The sequence below is a fragment of the Gorilla gorilla genome, chromosome 6 (assembly GCF_029281585.2).
Source record: "Gorilla gorilla gorilla isolate KB3781 chromosome 6, NHGRI_mGorGor1-v2.1_pri, whole genome shotgun sequence".
In the NCBI taxonomy this organism is placed as follows: Eukaryota; Metazoa; Chordata; class Mammalia; order Primates; family Hominidae; genus Gorilla; species Gorilla gorilla.
This window is the reverse complement of record NC_073230.2, coordinates 40,459,781-40,486,139: the sequence shown is the minus strand read 5'-3', so window position 1 is coordinate 40,486,139 and position 26,359 is coordinate 40,459,781. Positions and strand designations below refer to the sequence as shown.

At 37.8% G+C, this 26,359-nt stretch overlaps 2 protein-coding genes across 5 annotated transcripts in view; both read left to right on the top strand.

The window, feature by feature from the left end:
* NT5C3A (5'-nucleotidase, cytosolic IIIA) overlaps positions 1-26,359 on the top strand; it is a 47,989-nt gene that overhangs the window by 4,553 nt on the left and 17,077 nt on the right. Inside the window, exons 1-2 of one of the 4 annotated variants that reach the window (XM_055347527.2) lie at positions 16,994-17,362; positions 22,240-22,291. The exons of 1 other annotated variant lie outside the window; for it this stretch is intronic. In XM_055347527.2, the coding sequence (XP_055203502.1) occupies positions 22,256-22,291 (36 nt within the window). In that variant the 5' untranslated portion in view covers positions 16,994-17,362; positions 22,240-22,255. Of the gene's footprint in view, positions 1-16,993; positions 17,363-22,236; positions 22,292-26,359 lie in introns of those variants that run through there. 2 more of the 4 variants (XM_019030894.4, XM_063708096.1) reach the window with 2 other exon arrangements.
* On the top strand, positions 17,379-22,222 carry LOC129523807 (small ribosomal subunit protein uS14-like). The gene has a single exon (XM_055347535.2). It carries the CDS (start codon positions 21,843-21,845, stop codon positions 22,011-22,013), a length of 171 nt encoding a protein of 56 aa, XP_055203510.1. The 5' UTR covers positions 17,379-21,842; the 3' UTR covers positions 22,014-22,222.

Below are 26,359 nucleotides of genomic sequence, written 5' to 3'. Positions count from 1 at the left end.
TATTATTTACAGCCTTAGATTAATTGCCTCCACCTACTTCATTCATTACTTCTATCCAGTTAATCTGATTTTTCCTACTAAATGACACCTCTTTCAAATGTTACATACCGACTTCTTTTCTAATTTCTCCTGCAATACCAGAATGTATTCTATTTTTATCAGCAAATTTTCAGTTTTTCTCTAATAAAGCTACCAAAAAGAGGATGAGACTAGAATTCAAAGAAAGAGCCAAAAGGAAAAAAAATGAGATTGCTTAATCTTATTCAGTTATTCTAATATCCTTTATTAAATTCTCTAAAGTAGAGTATTTATCCAGTGAAGTAAAATGCAAGCACAACACTAGAATGAATGTGTAGTCTTAAGCTTAGCTCCTAAAAAGCAACAAGGAAGGGAGGAAATTATTTAGACAGCAGGATAGGGGAGATGGAATGGTCACTAGAACCTCCACAACCAGTTAAAAATGGTCATTTCCAATTTAAATATATCTCTCAACGATTTATTGCTTTGTTGTTAACGTCAACTATTACTTAAGTAGCTGATGTGGGATAGGAGAGATGGAACGATCACTAGAACCTCCACAACCAGTTAAAAATGCTCATTTCCAATTTAAACATATCTCAACAATTTATTGCTTTGTTGTTAACGTCAACTATTACTTACGTAGCTGATGTGGTTTTTTTAAAACTTTAGTATACTGTGTTTCTTTCTAGGACATAAACTTCTTTTTTTATTTTATTTTCTTTTTGAGGCAGGGTCTCACTCCGTCACCCAGGCTGGAGTGCCGTGGTTGAATCTCAGTTCACAACCTCCACCTCCTGGGCTCAAGCCATCCTCCCACCTCGCCTTCAGAGTAGCCAGGACTAAAGCACGCACCACCACGCCCAACTAATTTTTGTATTTTTTTGTAGAGATGGGGGTTTTGCCACATTGCCCAGGCTGTTCTCAAATTACTGGGCTCAAGAGATCCACCCATCTTGGCCTCCCAAAATGCTGGGATTACAGGTGTGTACCAACTGTGCCTGGTCCTAGTAGATAAACTGTTAACAAAAACTTCTTCCTTTCTTCCACTTTAAGACAATATAGGCCAACTCTGGGTGCATTGCCTATGAGTTAGCCCTGCTCCTCAAGGAGCAGTTAAAAAAAGAACAAAGGGCCGGGTGCGGTGGCTCACACCTGTAATCCCAGCACTTTGGGAGGCCAAGGCGGGTGGATCACCTGAGGTTGGGAGTTCGAGACCAGCCTGACCAACATGGAGAAACCCCGTCTCTACTACAAATACAAAAAATTAGCCGGGCATGGTGGCACATGCCTGTAATCCCAGCTACTCGGGAGGCTGAGGCAGGAGAATCACTTGAATCCAGGAGGCGGAGGTTGCAGTGAACCGAGATCACACCATTGCACGCCAGCCAGGGGAACAAGAGCGAAACTCCATCTCAAAAAAAACAAAGAAAATATCACATGTTTTCTGGATATTATACTGAGTGAATCGAAAGCCCACTATTGAGTCTGTGTTTTAAAAAAGAAGGGAGAAGCAACCCAAGTTTTAAACAACTGCTTTAGTGAATCAAATAGACTTTATTTTATTTTATTTTTGAGACTAGGTCTCACTCTGCTGCCAGGCTGGAGTGCAATGAAGCGATCATGGCTCACTGCAGCCTCAAACTCGTGGGCTCAAGCAGTCCTCCCACTTCAGCCTCCCAAGTAGCTAGGACTACAGACATGTGGCGCCACACCTGGCTAAGTTAAATTTTTTTTTTTTTTTGTAGAGACAGGGTCTCACTATTTGCCCAGGCTGGTCTTAAACTCCTGGGCTCAAGCAATCTTCCTGCCTTGGCTGCCCAAAGTGCTGGGATTATAGGTGTGAACCACCATACCTGGACAGACTTTTAAAATACCTCCATATCTCAATTTTTATCTAATTTATATCAGTGCTTAGATTTATGACTTTTTAGGACCTGTTTTGAATTCTTGATTTGTTTTGTAAAACATTTTCTCTGAATTCCTTTGGCATTTCCTGATGATTTCTCACAATTTAGCAATTTATACAGTGTCTCATATTGTTTATTATTATTTATGTTACTTGAGGGTTGGAATGGGTGCTTTTCTTTTGGTCTTATTTATTTTTGAGACAAGGTCTCATTCTGTTGCCTGGCCTGGAGTGCAATGACATGATGATAGCTCACTGTAGCCTCAAACTCCTGAGCTCAAGTATTCCTCCTGCCTCAGCCTCCCAGGTAGCTGGGAATATAGGCATGAGCCATTATGCCTGGCTAATTTTTTGTTTTCTGTAGAGACAAGACTTTGCTGTGTTGCCCAGGCTGGTCTCAAAATCCTGGGCTCAAGCAATCTTCCCACCTCAGCCTTCCAAAGTGCTGGGATTGCAGGCATGAGCCACCTGACTAGCTGGTCTCTTTAAAAATTAGTTGCACTCGACTAAGAGAAAGAGAGACCCCAAAACAGTGGCTTCAGTAAACAGTAAATTTTATTTTTCTGATGGAATGACAATTCAAAAAAACAGGCAGTTGCTTGTGTTAATTAGGGCCATAAGGATACCAAGGCATAGGTCTTTGACATTTCCCTTGTCTTTTCTTCATGGTCGTGAGATGGTCGTTCCAGTCATGGCCAATGCATCCATGTTTCAGGCAGCAGAAAGGTGGAATCAGGGAAGAAAATACCTATTTCAGTCAAGCTGAATTTTCTGCTTACAGATAATTGGAGAGAACAAGGTTATATGGCCACCCTTATGTAAGTGAAGTTGAAGAATTGTTTTCTGATTGAGCACATTTGCCACCTTCCAACAAAAATGAGATATTATTAGTAAGAAAGAAAGGGAGAGAGTCCATTAATTAGTTACTCATAATACAGCAGTAGAGAACACAAACTCAGAACAGCTTCTGTCTTCTTTTTTTTTTTTTTTCCGACACCAAATCTCGCTTTGTGCTGGAGCGCAGTAGCATGATCTCAGCTCACTGCAACCTCTGCCTCCCAGGTTCAGGCAATTCTCATGCCTCAGTCTCCCGAGTAGCTGGGACTATAGACAGGCACCACCACGCCCAGCTAATTTTTGTATTTTTAGGAGAGATGAGGTTTCTCCATATTTGCCAGGCTGGTCTTGAACTCCTGACCTCAGGTGATCCGCCCGCCTTGGCCTCCCAAAATGCTGGGATTACAGGTGTGAGCCACCATGCCTGATAGCATGTATCTTTTGTTTACCCTGAGTAAAGATATATTCATTCACACTTGAAATATCTAGATTTTAAGTAGCTCTCAACACATAGCCACCTCCTTCGTATGTCCTAGTGAGATGTGGAAGCTAATCTCCCAATTATGTGTCACAACTAGCTTCAAAACTATAGACCTAAGAGTACTCCAAAACGAATGCAGATTGAGCATCCCTAATCTGAAAATCTGAAATCCAAAACTCTTCAAAATCTGAAGCTTTTTGAACGCTGACATGATGCCACACAAGTGGCTGAGATATTGACACCTTTGCTTTCTGATGGTTAAGAGTACACAAATTTGTTTTAGCCACAAAATTGTGTAAAATATTTTATAAAATTACTTTTAGGCCATGTATATAAGGTAGATGTGAAACATAAATGAATTTCATATTTAAACTTGGGCACCATCCCCAAGATATAATGTATGTGCAAATATTCCAAAATCCCAAAATACCCGAAATCTGGTCCCAAGCAGTTTGGGTAAAGGATACTCAACCTGTGTAAGGTTGTGAGACATAGCAACAAAAGGCTATGTGATAAAGAAACAGGAAATGACATTGCATAATGATTCATGGCTGTGGTGATGTTTGAAGGATAAAAATCATGATTGTTCCGGTTTGAAAAACAGAGAAATACATTAAATTCTTTTTTTTTTTTTTTTTGAGGCAGGGTCTCACTCTGCCACCCAGGCTGGAGTGCAGTGGCACCATCATGGCTCACTGCAGCCTTGACCTGCTTGACTCAAGTGATCCTCCTACTTCAGCCTCCCAGGTAGCTGGGACTACAGGTGCATGCCACCATGCCTGGCTTATTTTTGTATTTTTTGTAGAGATGGGGTTTTGCCATGTTGCCCAGCTGGTCTCAAACTCCTGGGCTTAAGCGATCCTCCTACCTCTACCTCCCAAAGTGCTGGGATTATAGGTATGAGCCACCATGCCCAGCCCATTAAACTCTTAACATTATCAAAGGCTATATTCAAGATGATCTTGAATTCCCAAATTTGTAAACGTGGAAATGTTTGTACCAGGCATGTATGACTTTGTCCTTTCAAATCATGTTTGTCAGGTTTCCTGTAGATTATCCATATGCCACAAGTTAACCACATTTTCAACTTTAATGAAAAGTTGTTCTCTTATCTAGTGAGCTACTTGTATATTAGCTAGAAACAGCTCCTTCCTGAAACAGTTTTAGCTTTACAATTTTTTTCTCTTTCCTTTTGTTGTGAATTCATTTACCTAACAGATGGAGTCCCCTTTGAACTGGATACTTAATTTTAAATTTATTCACAAATTTTTTTCTGACTAAAAGCCATTACTTCTTTCTTTCTTTCAGTCATTTATTTATTTATTTTAAGAAATGGGATCACAGTCTGTGAGCCAGGCAGTGCAGTGGTGCAATCATAGCTCACTGCAACCTCGACCTCCTGGGCTCCAACCGTCTTCCCCCCTCAGCCTCCCAAGTGGCTGGGATTACAGACATGTGCCACCATGCCTGGCTAATTTTATTTTTAGAGACAGGGTCTTGTGGCTGGGCACGGTGGCTCACGCCTGTAATCCCAGCACTTTGGGAGGCCAAGGTGGGCAGATCTTGAGGTCAGGAGTTCTGGAGCAGCCTGGCCAACATGGTGAAACCCTGTCTCTACTAAAAATACAAAAATTAGCTAGGCATGGAGACGCGCACGTGTAATCCCAGTTACTCAGGAGGCTGAGGCAGGAGAATTACTTGAACCCGGGAGGCAGAGGTTGCCGTGAGCCAAGATTACACCATTGCACTCCAGCTCTGGGCAACAGAGCAAGACTCTGTCTCGAAAAAAAACAAAAACAAAAACAGACAGTGTCTTGTTATGTTGCCCAGGCTCATTACATCTTTAGATCCTTTTACTTTCTTCACCTCGGTTACCAATACTAGCCATTGATTGGCAGGCAAGAGGTGGGCATTTTTTCCTACAATACAGCAATTTTTTACAACCTGGCTCAGGCTCATAAGAGCTGGTTATATAAACCATGACAACTAGAGAAGGATGAAACCTTATTTTGAAATACAGGATCCCATATACTAGTGTTTTACACCAATGGTACTCAAAGAGTGGTCCCAGACCATGGCATCAACATTGAGCAGGAACTTGTTATATATGCGAGTTATCTAGTCCTACTCCAGACAAACAATCAGAAACTGAGGTTGGACCCAGCAGTCTGTTTTAACAAGCCTGCAGGTGATTGTGATGTGTGCTAAAGCTTGAGAATCATTTAAGTAAACAATTCAAATTCTTACCACAGCAAAATGCAAATTTTATGTGTAACAAAACTTCCTGGTTACTTGCTCACAAATAATAGAATCGGTGCTGCCAGACAATTACTGTATAAAGAGAGAGTGATGAGGATATAGAAAAATAGGTACTTTCATTTACTTTATTAAAGGCAGTATACATTGGTTAAATGAATGATGGTGCATTTGTATAATAAAATATTGGGCAGCTGTGAAAAAAAATCTGTATGAGTTAACTTTTTTTTTTTTTTTGAGACCGAGTCTCTCTCTGTTGCCCAGGCTGGAGTGTAGTGATGCGATCTTGGCTCACTGCAACCTCTGTCTCCCAGCTTCAAGTGATACTCGTGCCTCAGCCACTTAAGTAGTTGGTATTACAGACACCTGCTACCACGCCTGGCTAATTTTGTATTTTTAGTAGAGACGAGGTTTCACCATGTTGGCCAAGCTGGTCTCGAACTCCTGACCTCAGGTGATCCACCTGCCTCAGCCTCCCAAAGTGCTTGGATTACAGGTGTGAGCCACTGTACCGGGCTATGTTAACATTTTAAAATTAAAGCTCAAGAAATGGTGACAAGGGGAAAAGGCAAGTTGCAGAACAGTTGTGCTCCCAAAAGAAATACACATGTATATCCTTATGTCATTGGAAATTAAAAAAACAAAACAAAACAAACAAACAAAAAAAACTTTGGAAGCTGTTTCTAGTTTTACTAATGACAGTGGACTTGGGAGGATGAGACCAGGAAGGGAGACTTCAACTTTTTCATCCTTTAACTTTTTATATTGTTTGACATATCATGAGCATGTATTGCTTTTATATATTTTTTAATTCGGTTTTTTAAAAGCAACAAGATTTTTTAAAGTGTGTTGGGACCACATTGTAGAACATCTCTATTAGTATAAGATATTTGCAATTTATTTGCTAGAGAGGCTTTGGGTATGGTTTTTAAAATAAGTGATACCATCTGGAATGTGTTTTGATACAATTAAACTGATAACTGAGCACACACTAAATTAATATTATTAGAATCTGGAGGTGGGGAGCAGGAATTAAAATAAGCCTGTATTAAAGATAATGAAGTATTAAACTGTTATGGGAGGAGTAGAAAGAGGAAGACAGAAGAGAGATGGATTGCAGAGGTGAAGTCTATAGGACTTTATATTTTTTGCCCAGTGTTTTGGATTATCCTTAATGTTCATAGTAGTTTGAATGTTCCTGTGTATTTTATGTTAAATAGTTTCCATATTTACCTCTTTTGTTTGCTTTAAAAATAGTTCAGTTGGCCAGGCGTGGTGGCTAACGCCTATAATCCCAGCACTTTGGGAGGCTGAGGTGGGCGGATCACAAAGTCAGGAGTTCGAGACCACCCTGACCAACATGGTGAAACCCCATCTATACTAAAAATACAAAAATTATCTGGGAGTGGTGGCAGATGCCTGTAATCCCTGCTACCCAAGAGGCTGAGGCAGGAGAATCACTTGAACCCGGGAAGCAGAGGTTGCAGTGAGCCAAGATTGCACCATTGCACTCCAGCCTGGGCAACAGAGTGAGACTCCATCTCAAAAAAAATAAATAAATAAAAAATAAAAATAGAAATAGTTCCGGTATTACATATTTAGAGAGAGTTATTAAAGAGAGAGATATATAAAGAATCTTAAGTCCTATTTTAATCTTTATTCTCTTTTAAATTAGAGGTTGTAGTTTATATCTTCAGCCTAACAACTTGACATGTAATGTCATTAAACCATACCTGATAGGTTTTTTTTCTCTCCTTAAAAACAGCAGTAGGGAAATCTATACAATTCAGTTTTTCCATCAGCAGGTGGCAGACTTCTCTGGCCATTGTGACACACTGCTATTCTATATCAAATTATCTTTCTTGTGTTACGCACTTTTATGTTAACTCTCAGAGTTGCTTAAATCTATACAATTTAAACCAAGTAAGACAACTTTCTGCCATTATAGACTTAAATGCCATTTTGTCATTTTTTTCATATATGTTGTTTATCTTCCTCATTTTCAAGGTGCTGATAGATTACAAAGTAGTTTAGCAGTTCATTAAAGAGTTGCTTCATTTGTTTGCCAAGTTCCTTCTTGTAATTAGGTGGAAGTAGAGAGCGAGTGCCTGCAAGATCCTTCCTGTCCCCATTCTGTCTTCTCTACTGCCTTGTCAGAAGGCCTAGCCTTCTCCTTTGCCTTATCTCCGATATCATTGGTTAGGCAGACTTTTCCCAGTGAAAAAGATCAGTTTTTCAGTCTATCTGGATTTCTCTGTCAAATGGTTAGGGTTCTAAGGGAACAAGTTGCTAGATAAAATTCAATGAGACAGGAAAAAGTTGAGAACCCAAGCATTATATACAGCATAGCAAAATGTTGCAAAATAGAAACTCACTATAGTCGGCTTAAGGAAAAAGGAGGCTTCACTGGGACTAGAACTAGAAAGCAGTTAGAAACTGACTCCCATTTGGGTTAATTTGGCACTGTGCTATTGTTCGATAACTAGGGAAAAACTAAAATTTAGAGGTGTCTACCTTGACCAAGTATACTCTACGCATTTATTTAGTCCTTAAAACACAGTCTAGCTGTAGTTACTTTCCTAATTTTCTGTTAACTCACTTAGGAAATAGCTAGTTAAGTAGCACAGTCAGCATTCAGTTTGATTCTTGTACTCTGAAGCTTTTGGATAAAGTTTCCCTGTTTGGGTAATTTAAGCAGGTGTACGTTTGTTGCCAATTTTTATGTAATTTTCTTTTTTTTTTTTTTTTTTTTTTTTTTTGAGATGGAGTCTCCCTCTGTCGCCCAGGCTGGAGTGCAGTGGTGCGATCTTGGCTCACTGCAAGCTCCGTCTCCCGGGTTCACGCCATTCTCCCACCTCAGCCTCCCGAATAGCTGGGACTACAGGCACCTGCCACCACGCCTGGCTAATTTTTTTGTATTTTTAGTAGAGACGGGGTTTCACCGTGTTAGCCAGGATGGTCTCGATCCCCTGACCTTGTGATCTGCCTGTCTCGGTCTCCCAAAGTGCTGGGATTACAGCTGTGAGCCACTGTGCCCGGCCTGTTGTCAATTTTTAAAATTTTGATGTCTTTCTAAGCTAGATAAATAGAATAAAAATTCTATTTTGTGTACAATATGTACATAAAAGAGATTTTGTCACATGTTCCTAATTTTGGTAAGATAGGAAACTCTAGTGTTCCATAATTTTTATTCTGTAATTCTTTGTGTGTGGCTTATTTAGTAATGATATACAGTATCTTTTTCCTTTAACAAGTTATAGAATCTATGGCTTGAACAGAAGACAATCTTGTAAGGGAATGGGGTGGTCTCTGAAAGTTTAGTAGTTGGTAAGTCCTTGGTTCAAATCTCAGCTCTGCCACATTTTAATGGTTTATCCTTGGACAAGATACTAAACTTTTCTAAGCTTCAATTTCCAGTTATCTAGAATGGGGATGATTCACCTAAATACTCTTATGTCTTGTTTACTTCAGGGTATTATATTAAGAATGTATTTTGACTTTGTCAGGCAATGTTGCTATAAGGCCTAATAATAATAATTAATAAAGAATATATTCTTAGTGTTTGTATTTTATTTCACTTGATGTTTTAAAGTAATTATATTTTGGAGAATTCTAACAGTATACTATTCTAAGTGCCTTCCTGGATTAAGATTGAAAAAGAGATGATATACATAAAGTTGTAAACAGTGCTTACCACATAGTAGTTATTCAATACATATTGTCCTATCTTCTCCCTTCTGTTAATAAAGCTAATTTTGTTCAACTTACTTTTAGACATGATACTCTCTTAAAGTAGGTTTAATTATGTAATGCATTAAAAAATTATCTCTAAACAATATTCCATTTGAGCCCTCAGATTTGGAGATAGCAGAATGTTTAGTGATGTCATACATCTTTCTTAAAGTTTAAAAAGATGGGATATGGGGAGATATCCAGCATTATGCCAAATTTTGAGCAACAATTTGTAACCTGAGCACTTAGCACTGTAGAAAACAGGGCCTGATCCCCTGAATGCCTGCCGTAATCATTGGAGATGATTAAAGTGACCCGGGGGTCTTGGAGGCATTGCATATATAATTATTTAATTTTGAGCTACTGAAATTTAATTTGGCTAAAACTATGCAAGAAACATAAGTTACTATAGATAATAAAGCTTTCATATATGTTTTACCCACTTTTGAATCCCCTCTAGTACACTTATAGCAAGCATAGATCGATCATGTGATTCACTATAGATTTCAGAAAACTAACTTATGAGGTCCACATTCATGGGTTTCCAGTCATGTGACCTAACTTTAAAGAAGTCTTAATAATTGGACTCATGAGTACCTGAATTATGATCTAGCTTTTTATAAGGAATTTGTTTATTTTAAACTATTTACCAGGCCAGGCAAGGTGGCTCATACCTGTAATCCCAGCACTTTGGGAGGTGGAGGCAGGAGGATCACTTGAGCCTAAGAGTTAGAGACCAGCCTGGGCAAAATAAGGGGACCTCATCTCTACTAAAAATCAAATACATCAAAAACACACACACACACACACACACACACACACACAAATCAAATGTATCAATACTATAAATGAAGACTCCATTTATGGTATTATCTTACATCCTGTTTTCTTGGACCTGACCTACCTATTGCAACATAAATGTCATTTCCTCTAAAAGTTTATTTAAATACAGAATTTAATCCTATTTAAGTAAGAAATTAAAAGACACACACACACACACACATACACATATAAAAGCCAGGTGTGGTGGCACATGCCTATAGTTCCAGCTACTCGAGAGGCTGAGGCAGGAGGATCACTTGACCCCAGAAGGTTGAGGCTGGTAAGCTAAGATCATACCACTGCACTCCAGTCTGGGTGATAGAGTGAGACCCTGTCTCAAATAAATAAATAATTTATCTATTTTATTTTGTATTGATTCTTTTTATATCATACAATACACGTTGATATAAAAGTGAATCTAGATGAGCAAAAGAAATCTATAATTTTCACCACCTTAAAAGACCCCCATTTTAGTAAGTGTACTTCCTTTATTTTTCTATGTATATAATTAAGTATAGTTTTTTTACCCAAATGAAGTCATTCTGTAATGTTTTAAATCAAGATTATTTACTTAATTTGTTTATAAATTTATACTTATATTTTCATAACTATATTGTATTTATGCTATTATATCACATGGATATCATAACTATTTAAAAATGTATTTAATTGATGCATAGTATTCAACTCAAGTTATCACCCGCCAGTCCTTCGTATGATTTCAGATAATTTTGCTACTAGTTACTATTAATTCATGAATTTAAATCTCAAAATAATTTTGTTTATTGTTCTCTTGCCTTAGTATTTACTTAATGTGTTTATGTGGCACAGTAAGAAGGGAGGGTAGTAAGTTAAATCTTAACTTTTTACTCCTCATTTAGATGTACTCGATATAGTGCACCAATAATAAAAGCTTAAATTGCATTACCTTTTTGCCATTTTTAATTTAACTTATAACAAAATAGTGATCTTAAACAATATTGTTTGTTTCTTTTTAAGGGCAGGAATACCAATTGTGAGATGTAGAAGGAGTCCAAAATTTTTCATCTTGTTTCATTTCAATCATAGAGATTCAGCTATAATAAAATAAAAACATTCAGGAGGCTGAGGTGAGAGGATTGCTTGAGCATAGGAGTTCAAGACCAACCTACTACACCCCATAGCAAGACCCCGACTCTTAAAAAAAAAAAAGGAAGCCAGGAAGCCAGGTGTGGCAGGGTGCACCTGTGGTCCCAGCTACTCCAGAGGCTAAGGCAGTAGAATTGTTTGAACCCAGGAAGCAGAGGCTGCAGTGAGCCAAGATTGCACCACTGCACTCCAGCCTGGGCGACAGAACGAGACTCCATCTCCAAAAAAAAAAAAAAGTCAGTGCTAAGCATCTTGAAATATTCAAACATATGGCATTTGAAAGGAGAGCCAGGAAAGACTCCCTTCATTTATGTTATTGTCTTACATCCTATTTTCTTGAACCTGACCTACCTATTGTAACATCAGTGTCATTTCTGCTAAAAGTTTAAAACAGAATTTAATGCTTTTTAAGTAAGAAAGTAAAAAAGATATAGTTCATGTTCAACAATTTTACTTGAGTTTTTGAAAATTAAATTACTTGATCTAGATTTTTGCAATTTTTTTTTTTTTTGAGACAGCCTCCCCCCGTCACACAGGCTGAAGTGCAGTGGCATGATTGTACTGCAGCCTCTACCTTCTGGGCTGAAGTGATCCTTCCACCTCAGCCTCCTGAGAAGTTGGGGCTACAGGCACATGCCACCACACTTGGCTAATTTTTTAACATTTTTTGTGGATACAGGGTCTCTGTATGTTGCCCAGGCTGGTCTCAAACTCCTGGGCTCAAGCAATCCTTCTACCTCGACTTCCCAAGGTGCTGGGATTACAGATGTGAGCCTCAGCCCCAGGCCTAGATTTTTGCAAAGTTTAAGAAATACATTGAGATGGGGACCATAGGTTCTCATCAGTTTGCATATACCTATGTCTGTAAATTCATAAGGCTGCAATCAGTCTCACTCACAGTCATCTACTGGGATAAGTTTTTGCAGTGATCTTCAATGATAAAAAACATGAGGCTGGGCATACTGGCTTAGCGCCTATGGTCCCTGGGAGGTTGAGGTGAAAGGATCACTTGAGCCCAGGAGTTCCAAGCTTTAGTGTGCTGTGCCAATCAAGTGTCTGCACTAAGTTCGGCATCAATATAGGAACCTCCTGGGAGCAGGGGACCACCAGGTTGCCTGAGGAGGGGTGAACTAGCCCTGGTTGAAAACAGAGCAGGTCCAAACTCCTAAGCTGATCAGTGGTGGGGTCATGCCTGTGAACAGCCACCGTACTACAGCCTGGGCAACATAATGAGACCCTGTCTCTATGTTTTTTTAAAAAAATTTTAATTAAAAAAAAAATGAGGGCTGGGTGCGGTGGCTCACGCCTGTAATCCCAGCACTTTGGGAGGCCAAGGTGGGCGGATCATGAGGTCAGGAGATCGAGACCAGCCTGACAACATGGCGAAACCCCATCTCTACTAAAAATACAAAAATTAGCCAGGTGTGGTGGCGCACGCCTGTAGTCCCAGCTACTCGGGAGGCTGAGGCAGAAGAATCGCTTGAACTCAGGAGGCAGAGATTGCAGTGAGCCAAGATCGTGCCACTGCACTCCAGCCTGGGTGACAGAGTGAGACTCCGTCTCAAAAAAAAAAAAAAAAAAAAAATTTTCATTTGCCATTCATTTTCAAAAAATATAATAAATGATTGTTTCATCTCTGTTTTCTCCTCCTTATACATTTTAAACCATATTCATATAAACATTTATAGTACCTTGTTTCAGTTCTATTTTGAACAGTCATAATATTGAAGTCAGTTCACTGTTGTCTTCAGGGAAGTTTGAAGAGAAGTCACATACCTAGACTGATGTTTTGTATGTTTAAAAAAATCATCTTTCTATTTACATCATGCAGCAATTAGCAAGAACAAGTTTTGCAAGAGTCAGTATAGAGACTATTGCATCTCATCTTCTACTAAATTGTCTTCCGTATATGGCAGCTTCATTGTTTTGTTTGGAATAACTTCCTAGGGTGTCATCCAATTTAAGTTTAAAAATACATTCCTTGTTGGAAAGGTAATTGGATTATAGTAGCCCAACTGTAAGTTAGTAAATAAGTGTAGATTGTATTGCTGAGAAATAAAAATACTTGCTACAAGTTTTATGTGGGATTATGATGTGATTTCTTTTACATGCAACTTTTAATTAATGCAATGCCTTTGTTTACTTACCTGTCTCAATGTTAAAAACAAATAATAAGTTATTAAAGCTTAAATTCATATATTTGGTTTTCTGTGGGCTTTTTGTTTTTTCATTATTTGGAATTTCTAAGAAATCTTTTGATGGCAAAATATGAAGTGATAATTTTTAGTTTTTCAAGTTGATTGAATAATTGACTATCTAAAAAGCTCTTAACTAGTTACTCAGAAATAAAAATGGATATCCCTTTTTCCATTGATAAAGACATCCAGTTTCAGCGTTAAAAGGGGAGGAAAAAAAATCTTGCATTTGTGAATTCTGTACAAGTGCTGTGCTCTTTGGCATATGAATTTCAGATCCAGAGTTTGCCTCTAGGAGTGGTAGGAGTGATTTCTGTTTCTATGTCAATGAGTAAATAAAACTCCAAGGCAACAGGCCCCAGTTATTGTGTACAGAGGTGAAAGTCCATTGTGCAGTTAAAGAACCTGTCTTTACAACTTCGTACTTCCATATCCTTTCTATCCCTTCTCAAAAAAAAATTTTTTTTTAAGTGCCCTAGAGCTATTAGAAACAAAATTCAGTGTCTTTGATTCAGTGCTTTGCTTGTGTCCTTATTCCTTTCTTGTGGCATATTTTTTAAACATTCTTACTCATTCATAGACTTCTCAAGCCCTCTCATGTTATGTGTTGCCCAGAGAGAGCCTGATATAGTTTGGTTCAAAATGTGTCCCATACAAAATTAGCTGGGCTTGGTGGTGCATGCCTGTAATCCCAGCTACTCAGGAAAGCTGAGGCAGGAGAATCACTTGAACCTGGGAAGGCGGAGGTTGCGGTGAGCCCAGATAGCGCCATTGTACTCCAGACTGGGCAACGGGAGTGAACCTCTGTCTCAAAAAAAAAAAGAAAAAAAAAAGTGTCCCAACTCTTGTACATTAAGTCACATAAGTAGTAAGTGACTTAACTTCTCCTGACTTCAGATTCTTTATCTATAAAAAGGGAGGAAGTATTATTTTTCTCTTAAAATTACACCAATTAAATTACAATGTATATAAAGGGCCATCGCATGCTTCTGGGACTTTGAAAAAGCAAGAAAGTGCTTGATACATGTTAGTCCCTCTTCCAGGGACACCCCACCAGTCCCACTATCTCACTCCCACCCGACTCCTACCACATACACACTGGGTGGAATTAAAAAGATGAAGTTCCTTATGGACAGGAAGTGACATCCATATTCCCTCTCTTCTCTGTTCTCCTTAGAATCAGACTAGCAGGACAGGCACACACACCAGCAGAGCCCAAACCACCTACCCTTAGAGACCAACACTCCTCTTGATAACATACCAGCCATCTTTTCATGCCATAAAGTGTTTTGTTTTGGAGCCGACAAAGCTGGCTGGATTCCTTGCGTCTGTGTCTCCATTAGAAACATTGTTTCAGACAATCCAACTATATGATGTTGACTGGGTTTTTAACTTTCTTTTCTGATTATGGACATGATGGGTGCTACTCCTATGACGTTTTTAACACGCTATTTAAATTTCCCAAGGAGCACATTTATTTTCTAAAACTCAGGTTGTAAAAATGGCCCCTTAATGTCATTACAAATACTGTCTTATGTATTCTATTTTAAACTTTCCTATACTTGTATAAAGATTTTTCCTTCTCAAATTGGACTCTTGCTGTAGATATTATAACTTTTTTCAATCAGTAGTAGACCATATGTCTGTAAATACTCAGCTCATGGAGCAGTACTGTGCAGTGATCTGAAACATGGATTCTGAAGTTAGAGAGAACTGAGTTAGAATCCATTTCTGCCACTTATCAAGTATAAGGCTTAATTTGCCCACCAGTAAATTGAAAATAATACTAGCACGTACCTTCTAGGGTTGTTTATAAGTATTATATGAGACAAAGAATGTCAAGTGCTTAGAGGCATCTGGCACATAGTAAACACAATACATTTTAGCTATTCATAATAATCATTTTTAAGAGCAGTATAATTTTATATTTTGTGTATGTATCACAGCTTATTCACCTCTTCTGTATTAGTGAACATTTAAATATTGGCCATTTAGGTTGTTTCAAGTTTCCCAGAATTATAAAACAAATTTGCAGTATATGTCCTGGCAGCTAAAGTTTTGTGTACTGCCTAATTTATTTAGGAAAAATTTCTAGACACAAAATTGATGTGTCAAAGGGGATGTATATTTCTACTGCTTTTAATAATATTTCTAAATTGCACTCCAAAAAGATTGTAGAACTATCATTTCAATATTCTTGGTTGTTGAAAGTGATCTGTGAATCATCTTTCAAAGTGATGTATTTTAAATTCTTACCATTGTCAACTATAGTAATATTAAAGTACATTTAAGTCATCATTTTCATACATAATACAGAAATATTTTAGAAATGGAGCCGTTTGTGGCCCTCGAGTCTTCATTACTGATTAGAGATAATAGGCTGTTCTCTTAGAGGAGTGTTTCATTATGAATTTTATTATTTTATTTAAATAAGATAGCAGTGTCAAAGGTTTCATGTTTGGTAGATACAAATTTGGATGGTTTTGTTTTTTGGTTTTTTGGGGTTTTTTTGTTTTTTGTTTTTTTTGAGACAGTTTTGCTCTTGTTGCCTGGGCTGGAGTGCCGTGGCGCGATCTCAGCTCACTGCAACCTCCGCCTCCCGGGTTCAAGTGACTCTCCTACCCCGAGTAGCTGGGATTACAGGTGCCTGCCACCAGGCCCGGCTAATTTTTTGTATCTTTAGTAGAGATGGGGTTTCATCATGTTGGCCAGGTTGGTCTCGAACTCCTGACCTCAGGTGATCCACCCGCCTAGGCTTCCCAAAGTGCAGGGGTTACAGGCATGAGCCACCACACCCAGCCTGGATAGTTTTTTAGCACCAATTTTAACAGCAATTTAAAATTTTTTTCATGTTGTTTTTAATAGCGAACGATACTTCACAAAATTTGATTACTGAAATATTACCTAGACTAGATTTCTCTGAGGACAGTAGAGAGAAAGCCGATAATAAAAATTTATTTACATAAGTGTAGTGTAGCCATGTTCCCTAATGATAAAGGTTCCCACAGCCCATGGCATAACTTATCTATCAGGTCCTGACACATGGTATTAGCATACTGCCACCCTACTACTCAGGTTAAAAGCAAGACTAGTTCTCTTTTTAAAAAAAAAAAAATTTTTTTTCTTCATGACAGTTGGACTGCTCTTATTTTTAACAGGAAGGAACTTTTTCCCCCAATTTTTAAAAACAAATTAATTTTTATTTTCAGATTTTATGGCTGGTCTTATTAAAAGTATAGGAAAATATAAAAATTACTTTAAATCCCACTGCCCTTTGATAAAGACTATTAACAGTCTTTTGACCACATTTGCATATATCATTTCTTTTTGTTTATGGACTTTAAGTGAGCTAATCTTTTTTTAATTGTGGTAAAATATACATAATATAAATCGTACCATTTAAACCATTTTTAAGCATTTCATTTGGTGGCATTAGGTACATCTACACTGCCGTGCAACCATAACCACTGTCCACTCCAGAACTCTTTTCATCTTCTAAAACTGAAACTCTGTCCATTGAGCAATAATTCCCCATCCTCCTCCTCCAGCCCTGGCAACAGCAACCTAATCTTTTTAACTTTGTATTAAAATAGAATATACAGAAAAGTTCACATATCAGAAGTACACTGACAAACCACTGACAAACCACGAGGAAAGGAATGTTTTTAAGTGTTAGTGTAGAGGTTCCTCTTTTCTTTCCAGAGCCAGTTGCCAGTTCTAATAGTACAGATTTACCTTCTCTTTAATCGTCACATAACTTCAATTGATAATGTTATGTAGATTGACTTGTGACTAGCTCAGAGCTAGCGAGGCTGTAACCAAGAGCATATATAAAGTACTGTGCAGCAGTGCGTCACAAGGTTTTTGCATAGGGCTTAGTCAAGGCTTTTGGAACCGCCCTCAGTTGCACCTTGTGCTATATTAGTACTTCTCAGACAGGAAGAATTTTCTTTTGCTGGTGTAGCTCGTCCGGTTACCTTCAGGGTAAGTGTGTACGGTTCATGTAAATGAGTTTCTCTTGTCTAACTTTATGTGATTCTTATTTGATTCTATAACTTACTGAAATTTTGGGCATTTTGAAATACAAACTTAGGAAATAAAATAATGTTCCAGTATAATGCAAAACTTCTTTATAATTTGTGAAGAAATGAATGTGCAAAACTTTGAAGAGTCTTAGGTCTCAGAAATTACATTTTATATGTTCTAATTTTAAGAGCTTCTTGTTTCACATGTAGATGTTGAGAAAAAACAAAGTACCTTTAGAAGTCTCTTTCCAGGTTGACGGGAAACACTCTAAGATTCAATTTGGTTGTTCATTCAGTTGGCTATGTGACTCAGTTTTACTGACAGCCACAAGCTTTGTGTTACTAGGATTAGGAACAGTTATTATGGGTAGTAATAAAGATTATCAATTTTTATTTTGTGCATGTGAGCTTTACCCAGGATTTTATAGAATGGGATTATCACTGGTATGTTTTATGAATTGATAAAAGCTAGATTACTGATTTATAACATATTGAAAATTAAGATTCAAAAATTTATATTACAGTAAAAGCCTAGAATATTATGGCTAAGTTATATTTAAATAATTGAATTATCTAAATTTTATAGATTTTTTTTTCCTTTAAATCAGAGAAGTTAGATCATGCTGCAGATCATTTCCTAAAGCAGTTTGCTTAGTTTTTATTGGCAGCCTGCATCCAAGCCCGGCATCTCTGGGTATTGCTTGTCACCTATGCTGTTGTCCTAGGACAAATTCAAGGACAGAAGAACTCAGGGTATCTTAAGGGTTGTCAGTATAAATTACTTAGTTTCCATGTGCTGTGTGTGTGGTTTACTTATCTTGAAAAAATGCTATTAGATATTAGAGGCAGTGAATGTGGGAAAGATAGAGGAATAAATTCTAAACATTGAAATTGTTTATTTGCATAAATATCCACAAAATTCTGACTCAGTAGCTGCTTTACCATTTGGGAAAATTGGTTAAAATTGCCCATTTTTAAATAACTAGCTTTTGAAATCTGTTTTTTCCTCTTTCCTCCTATATCTCTTCTACCCCTCCCACTCTTTGCTATTTAGTTTCATTTTTGTTTTATGCCTGTATTGAGAAAGTTTCACTTTGCAGCGTGTGTGTTTCTTTTTCCCCACCGCTGAGTTGAAAATCTAATTAGGGAGAATTATTTAAATGCCCCCCCAAATTATTACAGCCATACAGAAAAGATGAAGTTACAGTTTGATTTTGCATGTGCTAATCACCCTAAGACAGTAACATTAAAAAAAAAAAAAACAAAAAAACCCAAGCTTAAGAAAGTCAAATAGTACAGGTTACTGAAAAAGTATAGGAAAAATTGATGTTTGGTACTGTTGCAGATACTGTGTCCATGTTATGGTAATATATGCCTTTTCTTATGTGAGTAATACACAGTTTAGCATTCACAATTTTATTACCTTATCAATGTAGTTTACATGTTTCTGCGAGTATCACAATTAAAGCAGTCACAGTTTTTAAAGCTATATTCATGAATTTAATCTTTTTCACTTTCCTGTAAGACAGAGTCAAGTAGACCTTTAAAAGTAATCAGTTTGCATTCAGGTACTTTAAGACTTGCTTTAAATCAGGTAATTTTTTTTCATGTAGACATACCAATCAATTTTCATTAATTGACTTGTAAACTATCATCAGAATGAAATACTGTGATAACTAAAGTTTTCAGTTATCAAGTTTGTGTTAAGTGAAGTTCTTACCTCTTGCTTCAGTCTTTAGCCTTGTCCTACATATTCCTTGTAAAGAACTCTGCTATAGTAGAGACCTTAATCTCATACAAAAAGCACACAAAGTAATTATTTTCCAGTTTCCACATTTTCCAGTTCACATTTAAAGACTCTGAAGACTTAAATATTAAAACTTCCTTTGAAGAGAGTTCGTAGATCAAGGACAGTATTTTCTATTTTTGAACACGTCTTCTACACTTGATGTGTTTTTTCCAGCAACTCTTCTCTTGAAGCATCTGCAACAGATGACCATTGGCAAAGTAAGCCAGAACTTTATATACCAGGTATAGGTTTACAAGCCTATTGGTTTAAAAATACTCTGCCCTAATTTTCAGTGTCTTCCTTAGAATAGTGCCAGAATGCTGACATTTTACACCTGAGTCTTTACACTTTTTAAATGATAAGACCTTAGAGTAATTTTTGTGTAAGGACTGCAGTATCACTTTATGTGAGATTATCTTTGAACAAAGATGAATTCTGGTCAGATTGCTAGTGAGGACTGGCAAGAATGAAAGATCTTCAGTTGAAATTTGCATAGTATTCATGAATTGTTGGTATACTTACCAAAAAAAAAAAAAGGTCCTAAAGTTGGCCATCAAATTTCTTATCACTCTTTGTTTTTATTTGATGAGACCATAAGAAAGATGATCATTCTTTTACCAACTTATACTGACTTTTTTCCTCTTTAAACTCAAAATGTATGTTCCAAAAAGAGCCATACTTCAGAGGTAGAGAATAAAGACGATTTCTACTACCTGAATGTGTAACAAAAAGATCTTAGATTCGTAGATACTAAAATGTGTTTAATTCTTCACTGTGTGAATTGTTTGCCCTTGGGCTTTTCAAATGTTTCACAGATTATGCGGTATTTTTATAAACTCTACAGTACTTTTCCACAGTCTCCACACTATTCCTTTTTTTCAAGCTAATGAGATAGTTTTATTTAAATAGTGCTCTTTGAGAAATCTAGACTGCTTTTCACATATTAAACATCAAAGAAAAGCTGTAAGCATTTAATAATTAGGCTTTGATTGCTATGAATGAAGAAATAGACTTGCATGCAGCTTCTATAATATCTTGTTTGTTAAAAATCTGGATGACTATGACAGAAAAAAGTTAGACCAAGGAAAGTCTACTTAAACTTGACTATAATCATCTAAGCTAAAGACTACTAATCCCCAAACTACCATTATATTTTGAGGGTGGTGATCAAATGTTTTATGAATTATATAGTGTATGTGTGTATATATATAGCTGTACAAAGATATATACACATACACATCTTTATATCGATATATATACACACACTCATACTGCAGATACATTCTTTTTCAGATGTGAAAAATTGCAAGTTATCATCTTACTGTTTGGAAATCGTGTTTACTCAATTCTAAGATGCCGTCAATTATGAGACTATCAACTTACTAGCAGGCTTTCTGAGAGAGGGAGAAAAAGACATTTTGTAATTTCATGGACTTAAAATGGAAGGGAGTAGGGACCGAATTTCAGAATTTGAGAAAATTTGATATATCTGCTATAACACCTTTTAATTATAAAGAACACAGATCTAATGTCCAACTTATATTACTAGAGTTTAAGAAAAAGTCAGATATGTTCTCCCTTTCAACTAAGTTGCCATTTTAAAATAGTGCTTTAATTATAGAATTTTACTTATCTGAAATAAAGTAAAAGTAAAGTCATTATGGAACAAACATAGCTTAGTAATTTTCCCTAAGATTTATACTACCAACACAGCAACAACCAAAAATCTTAGAATAATGATGAGAGATGTTTTAAAAACTGGTTCCTTTTGTTTGATGAACAGATATATTTAAACTTCACCCAGACCCTAAAAGGTTCATTCAGTTGATAAACACTCTCACATACCTATTTTGTGCTAGACACAATGCTCGATTCAAATACAGCTCATGTCTTAGTCATATCATATTAAAAAATTAAAGATTTTAGGCCGGGCGCAGTGGCTCATGCCTGTAATCCCAGCACTTTGGGAGGCAGAGGCGGGTGGATCACGAGGTCAGGAGATCGAGGCCATCCTGGCCAACATGGTGAAACCCCATCTCTACTAAAAATACAAAAATTAACCAGGCGTGGCGGCATGCGCCTGTAATCCCAGCTACTTGGGAGGCTGAGGCAGGAGAATCACTTGAACCCGGGAGTCAGAGGTTGCAGTGAGCCGAGATCACGCCACTGCACTCCAGCCTGGCAACAGAGCAAGACTGCATCTCAAAAAAAATAAAAAAAAAATAAATAAATAAATATAAAGATTTTAATGTAAGAAAATTGAAGGAAAAAATGGACTTTTGTGTTACGTCTTCTCTTACTTTGTTCTGTCTGTATATTCCTATATTGATTCGGTAGTAGCAATGCATAATTTTCCCACAAACTTCATCCTTACATGTAGAGAAGGTGTTGATAAAATATTCTTGCAATAAAGTGCTCTTTGCAAATATGTACTTCATTTTCACTGTTTATTCAATTTTCTTAATACCATATAAGTTCTTACAGGAGAGCTTCAGATTCTCCATACAAAATGGTTAATCCAAAACTATGCTGGATAGAGTAAAACCCTTGCTGAGCTTCTTAGAAAAAAAAAAAGATGCTTTATGTGTCAAATATAGGCTATGTTAAATCATAGCAAAGCCTTTTGCCTCACTGCACTCCCGAAAGCAAGATGGGTCACCAGCAGCCCTACTGGAGCCACCCACGGAAGCTGGGCCAGGGTTCTCACTCTTGTCACATCTGCCCAAACCAGCATAGTCTGATCTGGAAACACGGCCTCAATATGTGCCTCGGGTGTTTCTGTCAGTACGCAAAGGACATAGGTTTCATTGAGTTGGACTAAGTGATCTTCCTTGAATGGATTATCCAAGGCATCCACCCAATGAAAGAAACCATGTTAGTTCTTTGTACATAAAATAAACATTTTTAAAAAACGAAATAAATAAGTCATACCAAAAATACCACCTAAATATATTATTGGCATAACAGGAAGAACCTGAAATTTATGTATGTTACGTGTACTTTTTTTTTTCTCTTTTGCTGTGACATCACCTGGGAAAATCCAGAAGATTGGATAACCAAGAAATGACTAATCAAGAGTCTGCCGTACATGTGAAAATGGTGGGTATTTGCCTATTTCCAGTTCCATTTATTAATGGTAAATCTTCACCACTTTTACCTCTGTCTCTAACGAGATAATTATGGGACTGAAATTTTATACAACTCTTTCTTCGCAGTGCATCACAAAATAAACCTCAAATACTTATTGAATTGAATTTCAAATTATCTTTAAAATGTTTTTGCTTGAAATCTAATGCACATTGTCGTGCTTCTCAGAATATAAAATGTTTCCCCTATTCCTTTTTACGCTAAATTTTCTTTGCTCAGCAATAACACACTTAAATCGTACAGTGTGAAATACATTATTGTAGGTTTCCAAATTTAAATGACAAGCATTCAGAAATTTTTTAAATACTTACTTGCATGACAATAGAGTTGCATTATATATACTAGGATGAGATAGGAAATGTACAGGCTTTGGAGTCAGAACTGGCTTCATATCTTAACTCATTCCGGCCGGGTGCCTGTAATCCCAGCACTTTGGGAGGCCAAGGCGGGCGGATCACCAGGTCAGGAGATCGAGACCATCCTGGCTAATACAGTGAAACCCCATCTCTACTAAAAATACAAAAAATTAGCCGGGCATGGTAACAAGCTCCTGTAGTCCCAGCTGCTCTGGAGGCTGAGGCAGGAGGATGGCTTGAACCCGGGAGGCGAAGGTTGCAGTGAGCCAAGATTGCGCCACTGCACTCCAGCCTGGGCGACAGAGCGAGATTCCGTCTCAGAAAAAAAAAAAAAAAAAAACTTAACTCATTCCTTATTAGCTTCTATAGCCCTGAATGAGAGCAGTAATCTTACCTTTAAGAAATGGGTGTGAAACCACCAACTGTGTGTTATTATTCATACTCAATGAAAACGTAAAGTTCCTAGTAACCACAGATTAAACATTCATTAAATATTAATCTACTCTATTACATTAGTGAGTGTTTTAACTGTGTAACTGGCATATTTATTTGCATGTGTGGAAAGAAATTACATCTGTTCTCCATATTCACAGTGATAAAATCTTAAAAACAACAATTAAAAATAATCCTTTCTTTTAAAGGGAACAACTGCCTCATGATCTCTTGTTTTCTCTTTGTGTTCTTATTATTGTTATGCCTCCTCTTCTGTTCCATTTATTTTTTCAGCTTTCTCTTTCTCTCTAGCTTTTTTCTGGCCTATAAACTAGAGCGTGACACAGCATTTTGTCACACTTAATAAATCTCTTGTTCATCTTTCCCTCAACCAGTGTAGGATCAAAGGTGAAAGTTGACTCAAAATGGTGATTAAGTCATCGTCAGTTTAGTTATTGCTCTTAGGTTGAAGCGTATGAAATTGTTTTTATATGTCAAATATAGTCCAATATTGCCAGTTTTATATGGTTCAACCTAATAACAGCTCTTTCTATCCATTGAAGGATTGGCACTTGATTCATTGGAATTGAGCATATCTCTTTGATACATAGAATTAAACCAGTCTAAAACTTATTTTCTTGTTTGGGTTGACTTTTTTTTTAACTTACGTGAACACAAGCAGTATAGGAATTCCCTGACATATAAACAATGTTAATCCTCTTTGTATAATGTTGTTACTTGGGTCCTAGAGCCCTCTAGAAGGTGTCTGTGGAGGCAAGTAGCAGTGTATTCACTCCACAGTTGTTCAGACTGTTGGAAGGAAAACAAGCCAAAAGATTTTTTTTAACTATTATTGCATTAATTTACACAATTTTTACCTTGGGTTTGCTTTCCTAAAAATATTGATAGGTCTGGCCGGGCGCGGTGGCTCACGCCTGTAATCCCAGCACTTTGAGAGGCCGAGGCGGGCAGATCATGAGGTCAGGAGATCGAGACCATCCTGGCTAACATGGTGAAACCCCGTCCCTACTAAAAATACAAAAAAATTATCCAGGCGTGGTGGCGGGCACCTGTAGTCCCAGCTACTCGGGAGGCTGAGGCAGGAGAATGACATGAACCCAGGAGGCGGAGCTTGCAGTGAGCTGAGATGGCGCCACTGCACTCCAGTCTGGGTGACAGTGCGAGACTCCGTCTCAAAAAAAAAAAAAAAAAAAAAATATATATATATATATATGTATTTTATATTGACAACTTTATAGCATGTTATTCTTCACTTCTCATGAACAGGATTCAGATCTCTCTGTCCAGACTTTTTACATGCACACTTCTCTGTGTACACTCAAGTACTATACAAACAGAGCTATTTCTCTTTTTCCCATATTAGACCCTGCACTTTGATTCCTCCCTAATCTCAGCATATCTAAATCCTGTTTCTCTTCCAGAGCCTACCTCTGTTGACTCTTCCTCCTTTGACCCCAGAAGAAGAAATCTTTGTTTCTTCTATTCCTCTTACATTTTATCTGGACATCTTGGCAATGTATTAATTATTTGGGTTTCTATTTTTTAATCCACATTAGAGAATATGCACCTTGAGTGTAAGATTTATATTTTATATATCTCTTACAGAGCGGCTTCACACACTGTCTTATACTTAATATGTGGTGAAGGAATGAAAGAATTTGGCCTACACTATCTTAATGTAGAAACAGACCAAATATGTAATAGGCAAGGGAAATCGCTATTACTAAAATTTAGTAGTGCATAATCTTCCAAATAAATCTGAGAATCATCTATGTGTGGGGGTAAATGTACCAGTTTGAATAGGTGGCTTTAAATCTATACTTTCTGTGTAGTTGGATAAAAACTCTAGTGCCTACTTCTTTGTACCACTGCAGTAATGAAGTCTTTTGTTGCTACCAAATATAAACAATGGAAAACCAAGAAAGAATATTTCTCTGAGAATATCTGACTGGAATTTCTTAAGTGATTCAAACTGATTTTTATGTGGGCTATTTACAGAAAAATGTAGGATAATACTAAGGTGATTTAAAATTCACTGAGGCTGGGCACTGTGGCTCATGCCTGTAATCCCAGCATTTTGGGAGGCCAAGGCGAGAGGATCGCTTGAGCTCAGGAGTTTGAGACCAGCCTGGGCAACATAGTGAGACCCGTCTCTACAAAAATTAAAAAATTACCTGGGCATAGTGGCAGATGCCTGTAGTCCCAGCTACTCTGGAGGCTAAGGTGGGAGGATCTGTTGAGCCCAGGAGGTCAAGTCTGCAGTGAGCTGTGATCACGCTACTGCACTCCATCCTGGGTGACAGAGTGAGACCTTGTCTCAAAAATTTTAAAATAGGTCAGGTGCAGTGGCTGATGCCTGTAATCCCAACACTTTGGGATGCTGAGGCAGGCAGATTGCTTGAGTCCAGGAGTTCAAGACCAGCCTGGGCAACACTACAAAACCCTGTTTCTACAAAAAAATGCAAAAATCAGCCGAGGGTGGTGGTGAGCCCCTGTAGTCCCAGTTACTTGAGAGTCTGAGGTGGGGGGATCACCTGAGCCCAGGAGGGAAAGTTGGAGTAAGCCAAGATCACGCCACTGCCCTCCAGCCTGGGTGACAGAGCAAGACCCTGCCTCAAAAAATAAAAAAAAAAAAACATAAAAGTAATTTTTTTTTTTTTTTTTTGGAGACCGAGTCTCACTCTGTCACCCAGGCTTGGAGTGCAGTGGCGAAATCCTGGCTCACTGCAACCTCCGCCTCCCGGGTTCAAGCAATTCTCTTGCCTCAGCCTCCCAAGTAACAGGATTACAGGTGTATGCCACCATGCCCAGCTAATTTTGTATATTTAGTAGAGATGGGGTTTCACCATGTTACCCAGGCTGATCTCGAACTCCCGACCTCTGGTGATCTGCCTGCCTTGGCCTCCCAAAGTGGTGGTATTAGAGGCATGAGCCACTGTGCCTGGCCTTTTTTTGTTTGTTTTTGAGACAGAGTCTCGCTCTGTCACTTGGGCTAGAGTACAGTGGTGCCATCTCGGCTCACTGCAACCTCCGCCTCCCGGGTTCAAGCGATTCTCCTGTCTCACCCTCCAGAGTAGCTGGGATTACAGGCATGTGCTACCATGCCTGAGTAATTTTTGTATTTTTAATAGAGACAGGGTTTCACTATGTTGGCCAGGCTGGTCTTGAACTCCTGACCTTAGGTGATCCGCTGGCCTTGGCCTCCCAAAGT

Bases quoted from the DNA above. Each gene is read 5' to 3' on its own strand.
- LOC129523807 (XM_055347535.2), top strand. From the start codon at position 21,843: ATGGGTCACCAGCAGCCCTACTGGAGCCACCCACGGAAGCTGGGCCAG.